General features: G+C 48.3%; 1 protein-coding gene across 1 annotated transcript; it reads left to right on the top strand.

Annotated features, from left to right (window-relative positions):
• The first annotated feature begins 1,155 nt into the window (after window positions 1–1,155).
• DAO (D-amino acid oxidase) lies at window positions 1,156–22,645 on the top strand. The gene is made up of 11 exons (XM_032168770.2): window positions 1,156–1,385; window positions 6,152–6,354; window positions 8,777–8,891; window positions 10,800–10,876; window positions 11,534–11,599; window positions 14,312–14,366; window positions 15,589–15,693; window positions 18,216–18,298; window positions 19,890–20,007; window positions 20,588–20,686; window positions 21,617–22,645. Exons 2-11 carry the CDS (start codon window positions 6,161–6,163, stop codon window positions 21,746–21,748), a joined length of 1,044 nt encoding a protein of 347 aa, XP_032024661.1. The 5' UTR covers window positions 1,156–1,385; window positions 6,152–6,160; the 3' UTR covers window positions 21,749–22,645.
• Window positions 22,646–23,056: the final 411 nt, after the last annotated feature.

Below are 23,056 nucleotides of genomic sequence, written 5' to 3'. Positions count from 1 at the left end.
TTTAGTAGAGATAGGGTTTCACCAACCTGTTAGCCAGGCTGGTCTCAAACGCCTAATCTCAAGTGATCCATCCACCTTGGCCTCCCAAAGTGCTGGGATTATAGGCAAGAGCTACTGCACCTGGCCTGACCCTGTCTGTTTTTTTTTCTTTTTCTTATTTTTGTTTTCTTTTTTTTTTTTTTAGGCAGAGTATCGCTCTGTAGCCCAGGCTGGAGTGTGCAGTGATGCCATCTCAGCTCACTGCAACCTCCACCCACCAGGTTCAAGCAATTCTCCTGCCTCAGCCTCCTGAGTAGCCAGGATTACAGGCACGCCCCACCACTCCTGGCTGATTTTTTGTAATTTTAGTAGAGAAGGGGTTTCGCCATGTTGGCCAGGCTGGTCTCGAACTCCTGACCTCAGGTGATCCACCCACCATGGCCTCCCAAAGTGTCAGGATTACAGGTGTGAGTCACTGTGCCCAGCCGACCCTCTTAAAGAAAAAAGAAAAAATACTATGCAGTGAGTATTTTGCGTGCATTTTCTTATTTCATCTTCGTCTTTTTATTTGATGATATTAAAGGCAGGTGTTAGAAGCTGGATTGCTAAAGCTGACCCAAAGAATGCCTCCCTCAGGGCTGATTGGTCCCTCTCTCTCAGGCCTCAGTCTTCTCATCTGTACAGTGAGGTGCCTGCAGATCTCTGGGCTCTAAAAATCACAGCTCCATGTCTATCCCTGGCAGAGGAAGGGCCTGGAGTCCTGCCGCTTGCGTCTCTGGGATACGGGAGCAAAGAGCCACGCATCCTCATGGCCCACACAAGCGTCACCTCCAGTCTCTCCTTGGCCTCATCTCCCCAGCGTCCTGGAATGGCATCGGGCTGGCCCAGGGAGCCCCTGTCCTGTGCCTCTCCTTTCCCCTCAGGGGCTGCCAGGCTGACCACCCCCCCCTGCAGGCCAGGCCTACAGTGCCCCAGGGAACGTCCCGACCCTCTCCCAGGGTGGCAGCAGGAAGAGGGAAGAAAGGGGATCCTCTCCAGCTGGCCAGAGAGACAGACCTTCTTGTGCTCATCAACCCTCCAAGAATGCCCGCCCTCCCTCCTTCCCCCAAGGCCTGTCCACAGGGGCTTGAGATCAGCCAGAAAAGTCAGGCAACTTTTCAGGGACTGGGAGCGAGGTCTCCCGGCCGGGCCTGGGTCCAGTCTCTGTGGGCAGTGCAGTGCTGAGCCCCACCCCTCAAGCCGTGCCCTGTCCATAGCTCCAGACTTTGACCCTGCGCTCCAGTCCAGGCTGGCGGACAGAGGGCTGGAAACAAGACGCCCCAGAATCAGGAGCTTCACCTCAGGAAATAGCATCCTGTGTCCCCGCACTGCAATTGTCTGGTCTCTCCAGCAGTTTAGTACTTCTGGTGAGTGGCAGATGCACCTTTGAGCTGGGGACAGGGATTGGGAGAGGGGAGAGGCAAAGGATTTCATGTCCTCCCAATGTCAAAGACAGGGCTCAATATTACAGCCTAAGGCAGATGACAGGAAAGGAGAGATCCAGCCTCTCAAACATCCAGCAGAGAGACCATGGGTAAGTGATTTTTCCCTCCTGAAGCCTCAGTTTCTTCATCTGGAACATGGGGATCATAAGTCCCCTCTTACAGCGTGAGTCTGAGTGTTAAAAGAGGTGGTGCATGTAAAGTACTTAGAACAGATCTAGGCACGTAGCAAGTACTCATATGGTAGTTATTATTATTTTTGGTGGGGGAGTTGGTAGCCTGGTTCTCAAACTTTTATAGCTTCTGTTCCATTTCAAGGATAAACTCTGCAAATAACAACTTCATAATAAGTAGCCGTGTGGTGCAACCAGGAAGAACTAATTATGTTCATTCAAATGCCTCATCTCTGGCTTACTGATTTTTTTTTTAAAAAAGAAGTCTTTCATATTCTTTGCTACGGGCATGTAGCAATCAAAGGCATCAGTTGTCTCAGATTGCCTTCTAGGGGACAAGGGAGGTCCTAGGCAGATAAATGCAAGACTGAAAGACAAGCAGAAAGCATCAAGTGGCAACTGCATGCCGACTGCCTAAATATTTTTTTGGAGCAGTGCAGAAAGCTCCGGTAGAACTGGGTCTAGATCCGAATGCTGTCCCATACTAACTGTGTAACCTTGGGTGGGTGACTTCTCCTCCCTAAACCTCAGTCCCAGCCTCCAGAATGAGGGCAGTAACCTTCCCTACTTCCTAGAGCAGTTGAGAGGATTAGGAGGATTATGTCTGTACTGAATCCACATGTATCTAGCAAGTGGCAGAGACCAAAATACGTTGATTCCCTTCCTGCTCCATACTTACACAGACATTCTAATCACACACACAGACACAGACACGCACACACACGCACACACACAAATATAATAATCTCAGCTGTTTGCATCTTCTGGGATGCATACTCCAAGCTTGCTGGGTTGAAGTAATGGTGTAAAACAGAGGAGAACGGCAACACTAATAAAAACATCAGCATCAACATGAAAATGTCCAACCGAATAACTGAGCTGGGTGCGTTTAAGTCCAAAAGCTCATTACCTACACGCATGAATGATTTTACCTAAGGCTGGATCTGCCACATCTGACAATCTGGCTCTGGCTTGTCATGAGGACCTCATGCATTTATTTTGCACTTTAAAAACACACACACACACACACACACACACACGTTGCTATAATCAGTGTCAACTCTGACTCATATAATGAATTTTTTAAAAAAAAAATTGACTTAGGACTCACATTTTTTTCCTTTTAAATTCTTTTTTTTTTTTTTTGGACAGAGTTTCACTCTTGTCACCTGGGCTGGAGTACAATGGCATGATTTCGGCCCACTGCAACCTCCTCCTCCCGGGTTCAAGGGATTCTCCTGCCTCAGCCTCCCGAGTAGCTGGAATTTCAGGCGTGCACCACTATGCCCAGCTAATTTTTTTGTATTTTTGTAGAGACAGGGTTTCACCATGTTGGCCGGGCTGGTCTTGAACTCCTGACCTCAAGTGATCTGCTGGCCTCGACCTCCCCAAGTGCTGGAATTAAAGACGTGAGCCACCGTGCCTGGCCTTTTTGATTTTCCATTCTATTCCTACCAACACTCTAAAAATTCCTACAGGCATTTTATTTTATTTTATTTTGTTTTATTTTATATTATATTTTATTTTTGAATTGCAGGACTCTGAAGCTTCGGCTGTTCTTCTTTACTGGCTTGATTCTCAGATTTTTCAAACCGTGTGATTTATTGGCAAGCATGGCGTTTAAGCACATAGGCTTATGAGTCAGGCTGGCCTGGGCTCTGCCTCTCACCACCTGGGTGTCCAGGAGCTGATATTCCAGTGAGGAGACGATAAGGCAAGGAGCTGGAGCTTTGTCAGCTCTCATAAAAGTTTATAGATGATGTCGGGCGTGGTGGCTCACGCCTGTAATCCCAGCACTTTGAGAGTCTGAGGCCAGCAAATCACCTGAGGTCAGAAGTTTGAGACCAGCCTGGCCAACATGGTGAAACCCCATCTCTACTAAAAATACAAAAATTAGCCAGTCGTGTTGGTGCATGCCTGTAATCCCAGCTACTCAGGAGGCTGAGGCAGGAAAATCACTTGAACCCGGGAGGCAGAATCTGCAGTGAGCCGAGATTGTGCCATTGCACTCTAGCCTGGGTGACAAGAGTGAAACTCTGTCTCGAAAAAAAAAAAGTTTATAGATGAGGAAACTGAGGTTCAATTAGGATTAACCAACTCATCCTGGTTTGCCTGGGACTCTGATGCACTGACTTCTAGTCTGAAAGTCTGCATCCTGGGAGGACCCTCAGTCCTGGGCAAGCTGGGGAGGTTGGTCACCCTCACTCAGTCAAGTTTAGCAACTTGCCCAGGGTTACATGGCTGGTGTGTGCCCGAGTCAGGCTGTGAACCTGGGTCTGTCTGACTCTCAGCCTGGGCCATACTGTCTCTTAGATTCTTCATGGAGAATTAGGAAAAATACAGAAAGCCCTTTATTCCTCTGCCTTCTCATTGTTAACATATAAAAATGGTCAAGGGGGCGGGTGCAGTGGCTCACACCTAAAAGCCCAGCGCTTTGGGAGGCTGAGGGGGGAGGATCGCTTGAGCCTAGGAATTGGAGGTGGCAGTGAGCTATGATCGTGCCACTGCACTCCAGCCTGGGTGACAGAGTGAGACCTTGTCTCTTAAAAGAAAGAAAAAAAAGTGGTCAGCTCTCCGGAAATTATGCAGAGACAGTCAAAAAGCCCAGAGAGGGGAATTAACTTAGCCAAGGTCACACAGCAAGGCAGAAGTGAAGCCAGGTCTGACTCTGCCTTTCTCTTCTCCTCTTTTTTTTTTTTTTTTTTTTAAGACAGAGTCTTGCTCTGTTGCCCAGACTGGAATGCAGTGGTGCAAACTCGACTCACTGCACCCTCTGCTGCCTGGGTTCAAGCGATTCTCTGGCCTCAGCCTCCCAAGTAGCTGGGATTATAGGTGCCTGCCACTGCACCCGGCTAATTTTTGTAGTTTTTAGTAGAGATGGGGTTTCACCATCTTGGCCAGACTGATCTTGAACTCCTGACCTCATGATCCACCCGCCTCGGCCTCCCAAAGTACCGGGATTACAGGCGTGAGCCACTGCACCTGGTCCTCCCTCTCTCGTTTTGTTCCTGCAATGTTTTTGCTCTATGTGATTTTTCAAAATGCTAGGAGACAGGAAGGAGGCTGCTGTGTGTTGAGGGCCTACTCTGTGCCAGGCATGGTACCGAGAACTTTTGCTAAACTTCTTATTTAATCCTTAAAATGACCCTGTGAGATTGGGATTAACCCTATTTTGCAGATGAAGAGATTGTGTCTCCAGAGGCAAAGTATGGGGGAAGAGGGAAGAGAGAAGACCAAGGGTCCCTGAGAGGAGCTGTCCCCTAAGCCCCAGTATCCAAGCTCAGGCTCGAAGCTGGAAGGAGAATTGCCTAGAGGAACGATACCTTTCTGTTTGTTGGTTCTATCTCCAACTTGGCTTCTGAAACCCCAACAGAGTCCAGTTCTTGTGGGCTGGAGCCGTTTTCCCTCCTTTATAAAACTAGGCCATATTAAGAATGTCCCGCTGTCCAGGGCCACAGGCCCGAGTTGCCAGGAGCTGAGGTCTGCGGGAGGAGAGTTGTGAGTGAAGAGGAGGGAAAGTTGAATTTGGCTCTTCTGGGCACAAATAATTCTCTTGTTCTGCCTCAGCAGGAGCCTGCAGAATATTTCCCTGCTGTGCGGGCTTAAGTAGCTTCAAGGTTAAAAGCTGGTAGGCCTTCTAAACTACTCAGGGCCCAATCAGCCTGTGCCCCAAGGCAGGGGGAGTTCCGTGCTGGAAGACCAAGTTCTGAGGCCAGACACTGTGTCTGTCATGCTCATAGCTGCATTTGCTATCCGCCAGCCTGGCACATGGTAGGTATGCATTAAGCATGTGTTGAGTTTACTCAAATTGAAATTAAGTCACAGCTGTACCATTTAACTGGCTGTGTGACTTCAGGTAAGTCACATCACCTCTCTGAACCCCAGTTTCCTCCTCTGTAAAACAGGACTGATAACAGCAGCCCCTACCTCATAAGAGTGTTGGGAGACTTGGATAAATGGATACTTGTGAAGCACTTAGTGCCAGGGCCAGCTGGCTCACAGTAGGTGCTCCACAAATGTCAGTATATTACCTCTTTTGCATAAGGCAGCTTGTTACATTTGTTACGTTTGGCATCTTCAATTTCCCATCCATCCTCTCAAGCATAGGTTATTAGAGGTTGAAGCATCTTGCCCAAGGTTAACGGCCAGTAGGTGGCAGAGCTGAGTCCTGAAGTCAGAGCCCATCGCACTAACCACTGGCCTACCCAGCCTACAGTTGGTTGTGCCCTCTGCTGGGTCTTTTCTATTCCCAGCCCAGAAACTGGGTGTCTGGGGACGCTCCCCAGAGAAAGTTGCATCATTCACCAGCCGTGTGACTGTGGCCAAGTCTCGGTCATTTCTCCATACCTCAGTGTTTCCATTTGCAAAATGGGAACAATGATATTCCTTCCTCCTAGGGGTCATCAGGAAGGTCAAATATAAAAAGGGCTTGGTGGTGGATGGTGGATGGTGGCAATGGCGGTGAGGATGATGGAGATGATGGTGATGATGGTGTGCCTCTACTCTTCCTTCCCACAGGCTTGTGCAATGCGTGTGGTGGTGATTGGAGCAGGAGTCATCGGGCTGTCCACCGCCCTCTGCATCCATGAGTGCTACCACTCAGTCCTGCAGCCACTGGACATAAAGGTCTACGCAGACCGCTTCACCCCACTCACCACCACCGACGTGGCTGCTGGCCTCTGGCAGCCCTACCTTTCTGACCCCAGCAACCCACAGGAGGCGTGAGTGAGGGTCACATAGGGTAGCCTGGGGGGCCCATGGACCTAAGTCTGCAGAGGGAGTCAGGGTTCCCATCACCAAGAGCAAGCCCCTTGTGGAAGCTCTGATCTAGCATAAAATAAAGAAAATGCCAGGCATGGTGGTTCACGCCTTTAATCCTAGCACTTTGGGAGGTCGAGGTGGGAGGATCACTTGAGGCCAGGAGTTCCAGATCAGCCTGGGCAATGTGGTGAAACCCCATCTCTACCAAAAATACAAAAAATTAGCTGGGCATGGTGGCGCACGCCTGTAATCCCAGCTACTCGGGAGGCTGAGGCAGGAAAACCATTTAAGCCCAGGAGGTGAAGGTGGCAGTGAGCTGAGATTCCGCCACTGCACTCGTGACAGAGTGAGACTCTGTTTCAAAAAGAAAAAAATAAAGATTCATAAATATTAAGCCCCTTGCTCTGTGCCAGATGCTAGGAGGCTTTGTCTCATCTTCCCTAAACTGGGTGCCTGTCGATACCACATGACTGGTGAATCTGGAAAACTTCCTCTGTTTTAATTTATACATTTTTATTTATTTTTTGAGATTGTGTTTCCCTCTTGTCGCCCAGGCTGGAGTGCAATGGCGTGATCCTGGCTCACTGCATCCTCTGCCTCCCAGGTTCAAGCGATTCTCCTGCCTCAGCTTCCCAAGTAACTGGGATTACAGGCATGTGCCACCCCGCCTGGCTAATTTTTGTATTTTTAGTAGAGATGGAGTTTCACCATGTTGGCCAGACTGGTCTCGAACTTCTGACCTCAAGCGATCTGCCCACATTGGCCTCCCAAAGTGCTGGGATTTTTTTTTTTTTTTTTTTTTTTTTGAGACAGAGTCTCGCTCTGTCACCCAGGCTGGAGTGCAGTGGCGCGATCTCGGCTCACTGCAAGCTCTGCCTCCCGGGTTCACACCATTCTCCTGCCTCAGCCTCTCCGAGTAGCTGGGACTACAGGCGCCCGCCACCTCGCCCCGCTAATTTTTTTTTTTTGTATTTTTAGAGACGGGGTTTCACCGTGGTCTGGATCTCCTGACCTCGTGATCCGTCTGCCTCGGCCTCCCAAAGTGCTGGAATTACAAGCGTGAGCCACCACGCCTGACGAAGTGCTGGGATTACAGGCATGAGCCATCATGCCTTGCCAAATTTTATCTTTTTAAATAGAGATAGGGTCTCACTATGTTGCCCGGGCTGGTCTTGAACTCCTGGGCTTAAGTGATCTGCCCTCCTTGGCCTCCCAAATTGCTGGGATTACAGGTGTGAGCCCTTGCACCCAGCTGAATCTGGAAAACTTCTAAGTGGGTGAACATCTAAGTGGGTGGATGGATGCACAGATTTATCAAATAAATTGCAAAGGTCATTATGGTAGTTTAGAAACTGCCAGATGGTTCAGCAAATGGAACACCCAATGAATAGCAGCTCAAACAGATTAAAAAAAATTTTTTTAAGAGGCATCCTGTCACCCAGGCTGAAGTGCAGTGACATGATCATAGCTCATTGCAGCCTTGACCTCCTGGGCTCAAGCGATCCTCCCACCTCAGTCTTCCAAGTAGCGAAGACACACGTGCATGCTATCATGCCTGGATAATTTTCTTTATTTTTTGTAGAGTCAGGATCTCACTATGTTACCCAGGCTTGTTTCAAACTCCTGACCTCAAGTGACCCTCCTGCCTCAGCCTCCTGAAGAGCTGGGATTATAGGCATGAGCCACTGCACCCAGCCAGAATTTTAATTCACACATCTGTAAAAAACCAATGTTTCTGATCAGTGGGCAGTGATTCAGGGGCCCAGGCTCCTTCCATCTCGTGGCTCTGCCATTTTTCCACGTGCTCATGAGGTCACCTCAATGTCACCATTCACATGCGCTGGTGACTGCAGAAGGATCACACAGGACCACATGTGCAGAGTCTTTAGAGTCCCTTGGCCAGAAGCAAGTCACACAGTCACATTTAGCTGCAAGAGGGTCTAGGAAATGTAGGTGAGCTGTGTGCCCAGGGGGAGGAGGAAAAGTTGTAGGAGCTGCAAGTTGATGTCTGCCACCAGTGTTTACAAGGAGGGGTGCTTGCAGCCGGACTGAACAGTGTGGCTCATAATCCCCAAAGCCAGGTCAAGGCCTTCACTGAAACTCATCAGCCATGTAATCCCATGCTGGAGGTGCACTCCATTTGGTTATGGTGGGGCATCCTTCATTCCCTCTCTTCTTCATTCTACTAATGGGGAAATATTGGAAAATTTGGGAGGGAGAAGACCCAAGGCATTTGGGGAGTTGCAAGAGTGAACATGGTGGATTTCTGGGTTTTGAATACACCCCAAACTCCTGATCATGCCACAGCCCCATGCCAGCTGACCTAAGGTTTTTTGCCCAGCTCAGGGCATTGGGTGATCAAACTCTTCATGACCCTTCCAGGGACTGGAGCCAACAGACCTTTGACTATCTCCTGAGCCATGTCCATTCTCCCAACGCTGAAAAACTGGGCCTGTTCCTAATCTCGGGCTACAACCTCTTCCATGAAGCCATTCCGGTGGGTGAGCAGTTCTTGACCATGAGGGACGAGCACCCAGGGCTGGGGTGGTGAGGGTGGGTGCAGCAGAGCCTTAATCAGAGATGAGGGCGGGGTGCTTTGAGTCTCGTAGGCAACAGATTCCTAGGTTCAAAACAAGTTTGGTTTAAATTCTATTTTTGCTTTGAAAATTATTTTTGTTTCAAATTTTGCTGTTAAATTGGCAGAGGACAAAGAATCTTCTGATGCCCAGAGGAAACTAGCCTTTGATTAGCATGGCTAAAATACAAATATGTTCTGCAGTGATGGGCACTTGGTGCTGAAGCCAAAAGGTTTCACGTGTCCCTGAAGGTCCCAAGGCTTTTTATCAAGAAGAAATAAAATACTCATCATAGCAAAAACTGCCAAAGCATTTATTATGTGCCAGGCCCAGTCCTAACTAATTTACAGCTAGCAACTCATTTAATTCTCTTTATAACCAGGAGGTAAGTGCTGTCCTTATCCTCACTTAATAGATGAGAAAACAGAGGCTCTGAGAAATGGAGTAACTTGCCCAAGGCCACAAAGCTTGCCAGTGGCAGAGCTGGGATTTGAACCCAGGCCATCTGTGACTACATGGTGCCCAGTGTGCTAACAGGAACAGCACAGCCCTGGGAGGGTTTGCTCAGGCTGCTTAGAGAGGGTGGTCTGGCTCTGTGCCCAGAGACCCGTGCCAGCTCTCAAGGTTCGTTCAACCTTTGGCACTGTGCTAAGGGCTTTATCCACATTGTCTGTTACCTTTCATGGGACCAAGAGTATTTTTTTTTTTTTTTGAGACAGGGTCTCACTGTATTGCCTAGGCTGGAGTTCACTGGCATGATCTCGGCTCACTGCAACCTCCGCTTCCTGGGTTCAAGCCATTCTCCCGTCTCAGCCTCCTGAGTAGTTGGGATTACAGGCATGCACTACCATGCCTGGCTAATTTTTGTATTTTTAAGAGATGGGGTTTCACTATGATGGCCAGGCTGGTCTCGAACTCCTGATCTCAAGTGATCTGCCTGCCTTGGCCTCCCAAAGTGCTGGGATTACAGGCGTGAGCCACTACACCCGGCCAAGAGTGATTATTAACTCTATGATACAGACAAGGAAACTGAGTCTCAGAGAATTCAAGCAGCAAGTGATGAGGCTGGGGTCTCCGCCCAGGTTGTCTGGCACTATGCTCTGTTGCTTTCTCTCATCCCCGGTGACTCTCACTGTTGCCGCTTTCTCTCCCCTATTTCTGACCTTTCCCCTGTAACTCACCCTCAGTCTTACTCTTATCCTTACCGTAAATAGGGGTTAAGAACATGGACTCTGGAACTAAGCTGTATGGGTTAAAATCCCAACACCACTATTTATTAGCTGTGTGACCTTAGACAAGTTATTTAATCCTTCTAAGCCTCAACTGGTCCATCTGTAAACTGGGGAAAGAATAGGATCCACCCCAATGGCTTCTTGTGAAGATTAAATGGACCAGTATAAGAAAATGCTTGGAATAGTGCCTTATACACACTTAGCATTACATAAGTCTTTGTCATTATCTTTTTTTTTTTTTTTTTTTTTGAGATGAAGTCTCACTCTGTGGTCCAGGCTGGAGTGCAGTGGCACAATCTCGGCTCACTGCAACCTCCAGCTCCCAGATTCAAGCGATTCTCCTGCCTCAGTCTCCTATCTAGGATTACAGGCATGCACCACCATACCTTGCTAATTTTTGTATTATTATTATTTTTTTAGTGTAGACAGGGTTTCACCATGTTGGCCAGGCTGGTCTGGAGCTCCTGACCTCAGGTGATCCACCCGTTTCAGCCTCCCAAAGTGCTGGCATTACAGGTGTGAGCCACCTCGCCTGGCCCATTATCATTATTATTGACTTCCATCCCACCCAGTGCCCCCTTTGTCCTTCCTCTTCAGGACCCTTCCTGGAAGGACACAGTTCTGGGATTTCGGAAGCTGACCCCCAGAGAGCTGGATATGTTCCCAGATTACGGGTGAGTTTATTGTCACAGGCAAAGGGGACTGGGGCCCCACAAGTTAGACAGATCTGTCCAGAAGGCAGCAGAGGGTAGAGGCACCAGATTTCCTGTCCTACCCAGGCCCTGGTACCCTGGTCTCCTGGTCCTTCATCCAGCTCCTTCAGAGAGGCTACCCACTCAAACCTGGTCTTGGGCTGGGAAGGCAGGGGGTATGAAATCACAGATCTCAAGCCCAGAAGCTCCATATCACCATCTTGTTTTGCAGATGAAGATACTGAGTTTCAGAGAGGCTAAGTGACTTCCTAAGGTCACACAGCCAAGTGGCCAAACTGGGATTCCAACCCAGTCTGTATGACCCCACACCCCTCCTTTCTTTTCTCTACAGCCCGATGCCTCTCTGGTCTTCTCCTCACCCCACCCCACACCTGAATCCCCTCTACAAATGCACATCCAATCTTCACTTGCATTTTCCAATGTCAGATATGGCCTTGTCTGATAGAAAAATTTTCCTTGCATTGAGCTCAAAACCACTTCCCCCCTTGAACTTCATGTAGTGGTCCTGGCACTAGCCTTTGGGCCCACAGAAAAACATTGCTCCCACCTGCATTTCACAGCCTGCAAATATAGCTCTAATTTTTACCTTTATTTCCACCTTTTGCCTGCTGTGACTAGCTATGGCTGGTTCCACACAAGCCTAATTCTGGAGGGAAAGAGCTATCTACAGTGGCTGACTGAAAGGTGAGATTTTAAGCTTCACTTTGAGGGAGGCACCTCCCAGAGACCAAGTTGTAGTGGAAGACGGTTTGTGGGCTTCCCCCTGCATGGACTGACCCCCAGGTTTGAAGAATACCCTTAGGCCTGGTGTGGGAGCTATCCTTGGTCCTGATCGCCACTGGGCACAGAGGCAATGGATCCTGAGCCTAGCTGGGCATCAGAACCATCTGGGTAGCTGTTTACACATGATGTCTATTAACAACCTCTTTCAAATCCCTAATGTTTGTGTAATAGTTTTAGATGTATTCTTTTAAGGGTTCCAGATATGTTTACATCATCTGCAAAACATAAGCTGCCTTTTATTTTTATCTCCCTCTCTTTTTTTTTTCTTCTCTAACTGCTTTGGCCAATACCTCTAGAACAATGTTACTCATACAGATGATAGTGGATGTCTTTGACTTGTTTCTCATGTTCATAGGAATCTTGCAGTGTTCTAAATTAGCAAACACTCGCTTGAGAGATACATTGGTATTTATTTTCACATACATTCATATTAAGGGAGATTCCATACTTTTTTGTGTGTGTGTGTGGGATGGAGTCTTGCTCTGTCACCCAGGCTGGAGTGCAGTGGCGCAATCTCAGCTCACTGCAAGCTCTGCCTCCTGGGTTCATGCCATTCTCCTGCCTCAGCCTCCTGAGTAGCTGGGACTACAGGTGACTGCCACCACCACGCCCGGCTAATTTTTTGTATTTTTAGTAGAGATGGGTTTTCACCATGTTAGCCAGGATGGTCTCGATCTCCTGACCTCGTAATCTGCCCACCTTGGCCTCCCAAAGTGCTGGGATTACAGGTGTGAGCCACTGGGCCCGGCCTGATTCCATACATTTTTTATATATTACTATTTTTTAAAGATTTTTAGGCCAGGCATGGTGATTCATACCTGTAATCCTAGCACTTTGAGAGGCTGAGGTGGGCAGATCACTTGAGCCCAGGAGTTCAAGACCAGCCTAGGCAACATGGCAAAACCCTGTTTCTACAGACAAATGCCAAAATTAGCCAGGTATAATGGTGCATGCCTGTAGTCACAGCTACTTAGGAGGCTGAGGTGGGAGGATGGCTTTATCCCGGGAAGTAGAGGCTGCAGTAAGCTGTGATCACACCACTGCACTCCAGCCTGGGTGACAGAGCGAGACCCTGTCTCAAAAAAAAAAAAAAAAAGATTTAAAAAATATGGAATATATGGTGGCTTTTATCAGATGACCTCAGAAGATTTTTTTTAAATGTAGATTTTAGGACCCCACTCTATACCTGCTGAATTAGAACTTCTGGGATAAGGTTCATAACTTTGCTTTTTTTTTTTTTTTTTGAGACAAAATCTTACTTTGTCACCCAGGCTGGGGTGGGGTGTAGTGGTATGAACACAGCTCACAGCAGCCTCAACCTCCTGGGCTCAAGTGATCCTCCCACCTCAGCCTCCAAAGTAGTGGGACCACATGCATGTGCCACAATGCCTATCTAATTTTTTAATATTTTTGTAGAGATAGAGTCTCACTATATTGCCCAGGCTGGTCTCAAACCCCTGGGCTCAAGCAATCTTCCTGCCTCAGTCTTCCAAAGTGCTGGGATTACAGGCATTAGCAAATAGGCCTAGCAGAATTTGCATTTTAAGAAGCTCCCTGGTGATTCTAATTATCAGCCATGTTTGGGAATCATTGTACCAAGACATGGCTATTTCTCCTAACCTGGGGACACATGACTTTTGTCCAGTCTTTTCCAGGAAAAACATGCCCATGATTTTTCTATCTTGAGGAAATGATGGAAATGAGATAGTTCCGAGGGTATGCTTCACCTTCTTTTTGGCTGATTTCCTGTTCTTTGGATGTTTCTAGTGTATTTCTTTCTTCTTCTTTTTTTTTTTTTTTTTTTTTTTTGAGACGGAGTCTTGCTCTGTCACCCAGGCTGGAGTGCAGTGGCGCAATCTTGGCTCACTGCAAGCTCTGCCTTCTGGGTTCATGCCTTTCTCCTGCCTCAGCCTCCTGAGTAGCTGGGAATACAGGCGCCCACCACCGCGTCCGGCTATTTTTTTTTTTTTGTATTATTAGTAGAGACTGGGTTTCACCGTGTTAGCCAGGATGGTCTCGATCTCCTGACCTCGTGATCTGCCCACCTTGGCCTCCCAAAGTACTGGGATCACAGGCATGAGCCACCGCGCCTGGCTGTTTCTAGTGTATTTCTAATAGTGATAAATGTTTTTCCTATGGGATGTTTAAAGGGAAGGTGGATATCCTCAGCCCACCTCCCTCCTCATGCCCGGCTTCTGACAAAGGGGAATTTGGCACTGGTACAACTCTCTCCTTCTCTACTCTGAATCTCATCCCCTTTGCTGTTACAAAGCAATGTGGTGGTCATGGGAAGTATTGGGGGCTAAGAGGCCTGGGTTTGAGTTCCAACTCCATCATTGACTCACTGTATGGCCTTCAGGAAGGACCTTCCCCAACTCCATCTGCCCAACAACGGGCTTGGACCATCTCTGGTTTCTCAAGGGAGATTTTGTGGACCACCAGTCCAGCCAGGTGCTCATGAGCTGATTTGATGACATAGCCATCTTCTCAAGCAGCATCCTGTGCGACTAACGTCCACAGAAGGTTGTTTGGGAAAGGCCCCTGTGCCACCCTCTTGGTGGGATGGGGCAGATAACTGAATACTGGGCTTTTTGATGTGTTTGATCATCCCAGGTTAACTGAGAGGGGAGTGAAGTTCTTCCAGCGGAAGGTGGAGTCTTTTGAGGAGGTGAGCTGCAGGGCTGATGTAGGGGATGGGGAAGGGAGAAGAGGGGAGGCCTCTGCTTCTTGCTGCTGAGTCAGGGGCCCCTTCTCAGGCTCCTAGGGTCCCCACAGGCCTGCCCCAGACCCTTGCCCCAGGAGGACTTAGGTATTCTGAAGGAGGAGGTCTCTGCCTTCATGTTGGTGTTGGGAACAAAGGATCACTGGGATCATGGTGGCCATTAGGGGCTGATTTATATCTGAGCCTCAGTGAGTTTTGGGGCTAGACAGCTGGCCGCCTTTTCTCAGTGTCAGCTGCACTCTAAGGTCAGACACTTGGTTGCTTCCTAACCCTACTGACATCTGTGTTGGTCTTTCTGCAAAGTCCAGGCCCTCAGCTGACTCACCTCTAAAGCAACACCACCACCAATAATAATGATAGGAAAAGCCACCATCTCCAGGCACCAGCAACAAGAGCTTTACTGTATGGCTTCATTCAATCCCAGCATCTAAAACCCTGCTTGGCACATGGAAGGCGCTCCGTACACGTAGTTACTAGTGCTATGTCATGAGGACTAACCTGCTCTGGTCAGGCCCTGATGGACACTGAAGATACGTGGTCGACCCAATGCAGTCTTCATTCTCAATCATTCACTCAGGAACAATAGTAGCGTCCTGCAATGTGTGTCCCTTGACTGACTTGTGGTGAGAGTCACTGGGGCTGGGTTGGGGAGCTTAGGGGCTCATGATGCGTGCTTGAGATGAGATCATCTCATCTGTAGGCAGAACTAGGGGTTCCAACGTGTCTTCTGCAAATGTCTTGGCAGAGTATAAGGCAAGAGAATAAAGTTAAAAGGAGTCAGGAGAAAGAGAACTATCTCTGCTTCCTTTCTGAATTCTTTTGGGAGGTTCCAGGAAGATTTCCCCCATCCAAAGAACTGTTTTACAACCACTTTTATATTCAGAGTTGTACAGGAGCCTCATAGCAGCCTATTAACAGCCATGGGCAGCCTTGTTTTACAGGGGCAGCCGAGCATTAAGGAGGTAAAGAGCCATTTTCAAGGTCACAAGTCAGATAAATGGCAGTGTGAAAATTTTGAGCCAGGCCCCTCTGATTCCTCATTGAGACCTCTCCCCACTGTTCATCAGGGAGTAGACAGATTGGGGGTAGAAGAAAGGGAAAGAGAGAACAGGGAATACCAGGGTCTTCCCCACCTTTCATCCCCCACTGCCCTGTTGGTTGCTACCAGGTGGCAAGAGAAGGCGCAGATGTGATTGTCAACTGCACTGGGGTATGGGCTGGGGCGCTACAACCAGACCCCCTGCTGCAGCCAGGCCGGGGGCAGATCATTAAGGTGAGTGTGAGGGTGAGACCCCTGCCTTTTGTTAATAGGAAATCATTCTGCATGCTTATTTCATCTCTCAGGATCATGGACAAATCAGGAACATCTGTTAGAGGACTCCCCCGGACCGCAGGGAATTGACATGTGAAAAAACAAACCTGTCCCACCCCCATTGCTCTCTTTCAGGATTTCCTCTTGGTCGTGAAGCATGCATGTATGCGCTTGTACCTATGTGGGAGCAGCATATGCCTGTATTGCAATAAAAATAGCAAACATTAGAATGTTTACCAAGCGCCAGATACCGTCCTAAGCACTTTATTGTGTTTATTATTATTATTAATTATTATTAATTGTGTTATTATTATTATCATTGTTATTATTATTATTGAGACAGGGTATCACTCCGTTGCCCAGGTTACAGTGCAGTATCTTGATCATGGCTCACTGTAGCCTTGACCTCCCAGGCTCCCACCTTAGCCTACTGAGTAGCTGGGACTACAGGCGCATGCCACCACCATGCTCAGCTAATTTTCTTATTTTTTGTAGAGACAGGGTTTCACCATATTGCTAAGGCTGGTCTCAAACTCCTGGGCTCAAGTGATCCCCCCGCCTTGGCCTGTCAAAGTGCTGGGATTACAGGCGTGAGCCAGCCACCACGCTCAGCCTATTGTGTTAATTAATTTAGTGATGGCCACAGCCCTTTGAGCTGGGTACTACCATACCGTCATTGCCATCTTACAGATGAAGAAATTGAGGCACAGAGGAGTTAAGTAACAGGCACAAGTTCACACGGTAGTAAGCAGTGCAATTGGGATTGGAATCCAGGCAACCTGGCTTAAGAGCCTGTGCGTGCAAGCATTGTTCCATGCCTCCTCTTGCTGTGTGTGTGCATATGTGTGAGGGTATGTGTGTGTGCATGTATGTGAGTGTGTGTGTGTATGTAAGGGGGTGTGTGTGCGTCTGTGTGAGGGTGTGCATGTGTGTGTGCATGTGTGAGTGTGTGTGTGCATGTGTGTGAGGGTGTGTGCATATGTGTGACGGTGTGCATGCATGCACACCATGGGAGGGTATGTGTGTGTGCATGTGCACACCATGGGAGGGTATGTGTGTGTGCATGTGTGTGAGGGTGTGTGTGCATGTATGTGAGAGTGTATGTACGTGTGTGATGGTGTGTGTGTGTGTGAGGGTATGTGTGCATGTGTGTGAGGGTGTGTGCATTTATGTAAGGGTGTGTGTGTGCATGCATGTGTGTGAGGGTTATGTGTGTGGATGCATGTGAAGGTATGTGTGTGTGCATGTGTGTGAGGGTGTGTGTGTGTGCATGTGCACCTGTGAGTGTTCATAGGTGTGCAGGTGTGTGTGCTTCTGTGTGTAGGGGTGCACGTGTGTGTTCCTAATGTGGGCTGATGGATGTGACAACCAATGAGTGACTGAGGCATAAGTCTCAAATCATGGAGGTTTATGGAGCCAGCCTGAGGGCGCACCCAAGAAAAATGCGAGTCACAGATGCACCTGTGACTCCTTTTTCCAAAGAGGTTCTCAGGAGATTTAATCTTTATACATTTTGTTTTAAAAAAAAAGTGAGAGAAGGGTGCAGCAGCGGGAGAATGATTGCATACTTGTGAGACTTTAGTTAGTGCCCAGTAAATCTACATTTTACATAAGATAAGATGAAGGTTTGGGCCAGGTGCAGTGACTCACACCTGTAATCCCAGCACTTTGGGAGGCCGAGGCAGGTGGATCATGAGGTCAGGAGTTCGAGACCAGCCTGGCCAACATGGTGAAACCCCATCTCTACTAAAAATACAAAAAATTAGCTGGGTGTAGTGGCAGGTGCCTGTAATCCCAGCTACTTGGGAGGCTGAGGCAGGACAATCGCTTGAACCCGGGAGGCGGAGGCTGCAGTGAGCCGAGACTGCGCCACTGCACTCCAGCCTGGCAACAGAGCGAGACTCTGTGTCAAAAAAAAAAATTGAAGGTTTGAAGAAAAAAGGAATGGAGGAAGTTCTGTATCTGGGAAGATAAGCTTGTCATTGATGTTATCAGTGTGGAGTCTGTTGAAAGGGCTGGTATCTGCTTACCCCTTAGGGAAGAAAGCCTAACTTTGGTCAGGTCATTGAGGGAGGGGATATAATGAGATGTATCAGCCCTCCCTTCCCCCCGTGGCTGTGAACTCAGCTCCAAGGTTTCTCTGGGGCTCCTGGGGCCAAGAGGGGGTCTGTTCAGTCAGTTGGGGGCTTAGAATTTTATTTTTATTTCTTATGTGTATGCCTTTACATGTGTGTACTGGTGCTTTTCTTCAGACGTGTGGGTGAGGAGAAATAATGCTTCAGGGAGCAGGGGTGGCTGCCAATTAGGGCAGCTCTTCCTGCAAGAGGCAAGCAGTCAGGTGCAGACTTGGGCCACACGGTCATGAGAGGTCTTATAAGGAATCAGCCTGGCCACTCTTGTCAGGACATCTGGCCACGGAGGGGAGCAAGGGCAGCCACACTGACTCACCTCGCTGATGAGACTTTCCTGCCCTGAATCAACAGGTGGACGCCCCTTGGATGAAGCACTTCATTCTCACGCATGACCCAGAGAGAGGCATCTACAATTCCCCGTACATCATCCCAGGGTAAAATCGGACTGTTCTCGGGCAGAGGAGGGGTCCCCTTCATGCCCTCTTCATGCCCCTGCTGCCTGCCCCAGGCTCCTTACTCCCTGCAGTTGTTCCCTTTCAATGTTTTTATGTATTTATTTATTTGTTATTATTTTTTGAGACAGAGTTTCACTCTTGTTGCCCAGGCTAGAGTGCAGTGGTGCGATCTTGGCTCACTACAACCTCTGCCTCCCAGGTTCAAGCAATTATCCTGCCTCAACCTCCCAAGTAGCTGAGATTACAGGTGCCCACCACCACCACACCCAGCTAATTTTTTGTATTTTTAGTAGAGACAAGGTTTCACCACGTTGGCCAGGCTGGTCTTGAACTCCTGACTCAGGTGATCCACCCACCCTCGCCTCCCAAAGTGCTGGGATTACAGGTGTGAGCCACCGTGCCTGGCCCCTTTCAATGTTTTTAGTGAGTTTGAGCTACTGAATCCCTGGGAAGGTAGACTCAGTCTCGACTGAGGTCTACCGTGAACATTCTTTCGGATGACAATAGTTGTGATGCTGGAGACAAAGGGAGTGGATGTAATGTGGTGACACTAAAAGTGATATGTAGGTGGCTCATGCCTGTACTCCCAGCACTTTGGGAGGCCAACGTGGGAGGATTTCTTGAGCCCAGGAGTTCAAGACCAGCCTGGGCAACATGGCGAGACCCTGTCTCTACAAAAATACAAAAATTAGTCAGGTGTGATGGTGTACGCCTGTGGTCCCAGCTGTTCAGGAGGCTGAGATGGGAGGATTGCTTGAACCCGGGAGGCTGAGGATGCAGAGAGCCATGATCACACCACTGTACTCCAGCTTGGGCCACAGAGCGAGACTCTGTCTCAAAAAAAAAAAAAAAGTGGTGTGAATGGCAATAATGGGAGTGGGAATGGGAATGGTGATTGGGATTGACAGTGACGGTAATGTTAATGGTGGAGATGACAATGTCACTGAAACCAGTGGTGGTGTTCATGGGATGACAATATTGTTGATAGTGGAATGGTGGTAGTAGGGATAATATTGTATTGATGGGGAAGACAGCGTTCATGGGGGTGGCGATTGGCATAAGAGTGGTAGAGTGGTGATGTTAATGGAGGTGGTCTGGTGCTGATGAGGAGATCAATGTTGATGAAGGTGTGATTGGGAGTGGGGATGGTAGTTGGTGCTGATGGAAATGACACTATCAATGATGCTAATACTGTAGCAGATCTGACAATCTCAAAGGCAATGTTAATAACATGGTTTCACCAACCATCTTGTCTCAATGGCGATGTTACTGGTGTCGTGGAGATGACAATATCAATGGCAATGTTAATGGTGGTGGTGAAATGATGAATGCAGTTGGTGGTGATGACCTATTAATGATAGTAGTGAAGACAATGTTGTTGATGGAGATGACAACACTGATGGAAGTGGTGATGGAAGAGTTGGTTGTTGGTGTTGATGGTGATGACGGTGGCAATTGAGGTAGTGATGGTGGTGGTGTTAGCAGAGGTGACAAGGTTGATGGTAATGACCTTTATTCATCTCAGAGCCTTCATTTTCCTTCATCCTTGACCCTCCTCATTTGTATCTAGGACCCAGACAGTTACTCTTGGAGGCATCTTCCAGTTGGGAAACTGGAGTGAACTAAACAATATCCAGGACCACAACACCATTTGGGAAGGCTGCTGCAGACTGGAGCCCACACTGAAGGTAAGGTAGGGAGGAGTAGCAGTGCCCTAGACCAAGGTCCTGGGAGCTTGGTAATGAGGACACTTCAGGACGGGAAGATGCCACCACTGGGATAATTGGGCAAATTAACTCCAGCAAGGGATGTGGAATACAACAGAATTTGACAATGTACAGGGAAGTTCTTGCTATGGGCTAATGAATCCTGTCTGGCCATGGCTGAGAGCCCTTGGTTTTCACATTTGTCTGTGAGTGATGATGACAGTAGTGATGGTGATGAGGATGAGTTGGTACTGATAGTGAGGAAAATGCTGAGAATGGTAATAGTGATGGTGATAAGGTGGTGATGGTTGTTAAAATTATGGTGGTGGCTGATGGTGAGGGTAGTGGTTGATGATGGCATTGGTGGAAAGGTGGAAGCAGTAATGGTAATGATGCTGGTAGCTGATAAAGATGGTGTTGGTGGTAGTGGTGATTGATAAAGACGACTGTGACTATATTAGTGGTGGTGGTGATGAGATTCTCAAAGCTAACTCCCTACAACCTAAAAATGGCAGCAGGAAAAAAAAATCCAGAAATGAGTGATCAGCATTTTTCTTTCCAGAATGCAAGAATTATTGGTGAACGAACTGGCTTCCGGCCAGTACGCCCCCAGATTCGGCTACAAAGAGAACAGCTTCGCACTGGACCTTCAAACACAGAGGTATGCTCCCATGGCAAGGAAAGTAATGCCCTCTTCCACTCCTCAGATGGCTCTGGCATTTCTAGGGAACAGTCATGTCTGATCTCAGGTTCCACACAGGCTCCCTGGCAGGCAGGAGCAGTGGTGGCTAATATTCCTTCCTCTATAAATGGGGAAACTGAGTCTCAATGATGGTTAAGGACCTGCTGAAGGTTACATAGAGGGGCAGCAGTGATGTTAATGGAGGTGGTGCTGATGAGATCCATGTTGATAATGGTGTGATTAGGAGTGGGGATAGTAGTTGGTGCTGATGGAAATGACACTATCAAGGATGTTAATACCACAGCAGAGGTGACAATCTCAAAGGCAGTGTTAACATGTCTGCACTAACTGTCTCATTGGCAATATTGAGGGTATGGCAGAGATGACAGTATCAATGGCAGTGTTAATGGTGGTGGTGAAATGGTGAATGGGGTTGGTTTTCTAAAGTCTGTGGTCAAATAACAGGAAAATGTGTACTTACTGGATGTGTACTTCGTGTCAGACACAGCAGCAAGTCCATTACATGAATGACCTTATTAAATCTCCTCTGGAGCTCGTTGGGAAAGGGACAGTTCTCCCTATGCTTTGGATGAGGAAACTGGGGTGAATTAAGAGGTGAAGTCACTTGCCCAAGTCAGACCACTGGTAGAAGGGCAGGGCTGGGATGTGATTTGAATTTGACTCCAAGGCTATTTTCCAGATACCCATTTGGTGGCTGCCCCATCATCTCTTGCAACTGTTCCAGGGGGTCCCCACCATTCCACCCGAGTGCCAAGAGAAACTCGGGTGGCATCTGGCTTTGCCCAGGACTCTTCAGCAGGCTCCTGAGTCTTCCAGGGCAGAAGAGCTTCATCTATTCTTTCCATGGTCCCTCTTGGACCTGGCCACCTTCTCTCTTGCCTCTCCTAGGTCATCCACAACTATGGCCATGGAGGCTATGGGCTCACCATCCACTGGGGATGTGCCCTGGAGGCAGCCAAGCTCTTTGGGAGAATCCTGGAAGAAAAGAAATTGTCCAGAATGCCACCATCCCACCTCTGAAGACTCCAGTGACTGCTGCCTCCCTCCACAAGAACTCCCTTCTCTCCTCAGCCAATGAATCAATGTGCTCCTTCATAAGCCATTGCTTATCCCTCACTTCTTTCCTCAAAGAAGTATGAGGTGAGAGAAAGCCACAAAGTCAGTGCCTGGAGAAGGGTTTAGCCCAACATGGGGCCCCTCTCATCACCGAAATCCCTCTACCTTCTCTGGGTCTGGCATTATAAAGAACGGTTGAGACTGTTATTCCATGAGTCTTCAGAAGAAAGGACAGCTCAGAAAATCAAAGAGGCCAACTGCCCAGAGCCACAGAAAATTGAGGCTAAGTAACCTGATTACAAGTTGTACTAACATATTAAAGGTTCTGAAAAGTCCTGCAGCAAAGACAACTATCTGATGTCGTTTAACCCAGTGCTTGCTAAGCCTGTCTGGCTATGGAACTCTTTTGCCCAGAGCACCCATGAATGCCATGACACAAATCTGAGAAAATGCTGGAACAGATTTTGTTGTATCTGTTATGTTTGTTGTAGGAGGTTATACATACAACTAGGGTGTGGAGGAAGCAGAGAGGTGAGGCACTGAACTCGTAGCACATGGTGTTTGTTCCACATCCAGAATTCCAAATGGCATCAGCTATTCACCGAGTGGCCCCATGAGCACCACGTAACCTTTGAGGAGGGGCCACTGGAGGGATCATCCCACAAGGAACCCCTTCATAGAGAACTGTTTTAGTCCATTTTCTGTTGCTTATAACAGAATACCTGATACTGGGGATTTCTTTTTTTTTTTTTTTTGAGACAGGATCTTGCTCTGTCACCCAGGCTGGAGTGCAGTGGCGTGATTTTGTCTCACTGCAACCTCCACCTCCCAGGCTCAAATGATCCTCCCTCCTCAGCCACCCGTAGCTAGGACTATAGGCACTTGCTACCATGCCCAGCTAATTGTGTGTGTGTGTGTGTGTGTGTGTGTGTGTGTGTGTGTGTGTGTGTGTTGTAGAGATGGGGTTTGGCCATGCTGTCCAGGCTGGCGTTGAACCCCTGGGCTCAAGTGATCCTCCTGCCTTGGCCTCCAAAGTGGCGGGATTATAGGCATGAGCCACCATGCCTGGCCGAAACTGTGGAATTTGTAGAGAAAAGGAATTTATTTATTACAGTTATAGAGTCTGAGAAGTCCAAGGTTGAGGGGCCACATCTGGCGAGAGCCCTCTCTCTGGCTGGTGGAGAGGTGGGGACTCTCTGCAGAGTCCCAGGGAAGCTCAGGGCATCACGTGGTGAGGGGGCTGATTGTGCTAACGTGCTAGCTCAGCTCTTT

Source organism: Hylobates moloch, unplaced genomic scaffold, assembly GCF_009828535.3.
Source record: "Hylobates moloch isolate HMO894 unplaced genomic scaffold, HMol_V3 SCAFFOLD_12, whole genome shotgun sequence".
NCBI classification, from domain to species: domain Eukaryota; kingdom Metazoa; phylum Chordata; class Mammalia; order Primates; family Hylobatidae; genus Hylobates; species Hylobates moloch.
The sequence above is the reverse complement of the archived record's forward strand: the minus strand, read 5'-3'. Positions and strand labels throughout refer to the sequence as shown.

Bases quoted from the DNA above. Each gene is read 5' to 3' on its own strand.
- DAO (XM_032168770.2), top strand. From the start codon at position 6,161: ATGCGTGTGGTGGTGATTGGAGCAGGAGTCATCGGGCTGTCCACCGCC. The intron at 6,355-8,776 runs GTGAGTGAGGGT...TGACCCTTCCAG, and splicing joins CCCAGCAACCCACAGGAGGC to GGACTGGAGCCAACAGACCT. The intron at 15,694-18,215 runs GTGAGTGTGAGG...CTGAATCAACAG, and splicing joins GCCGGGGGCAGATCATTAAG to GTGGACGCCCCTTGGATGAA.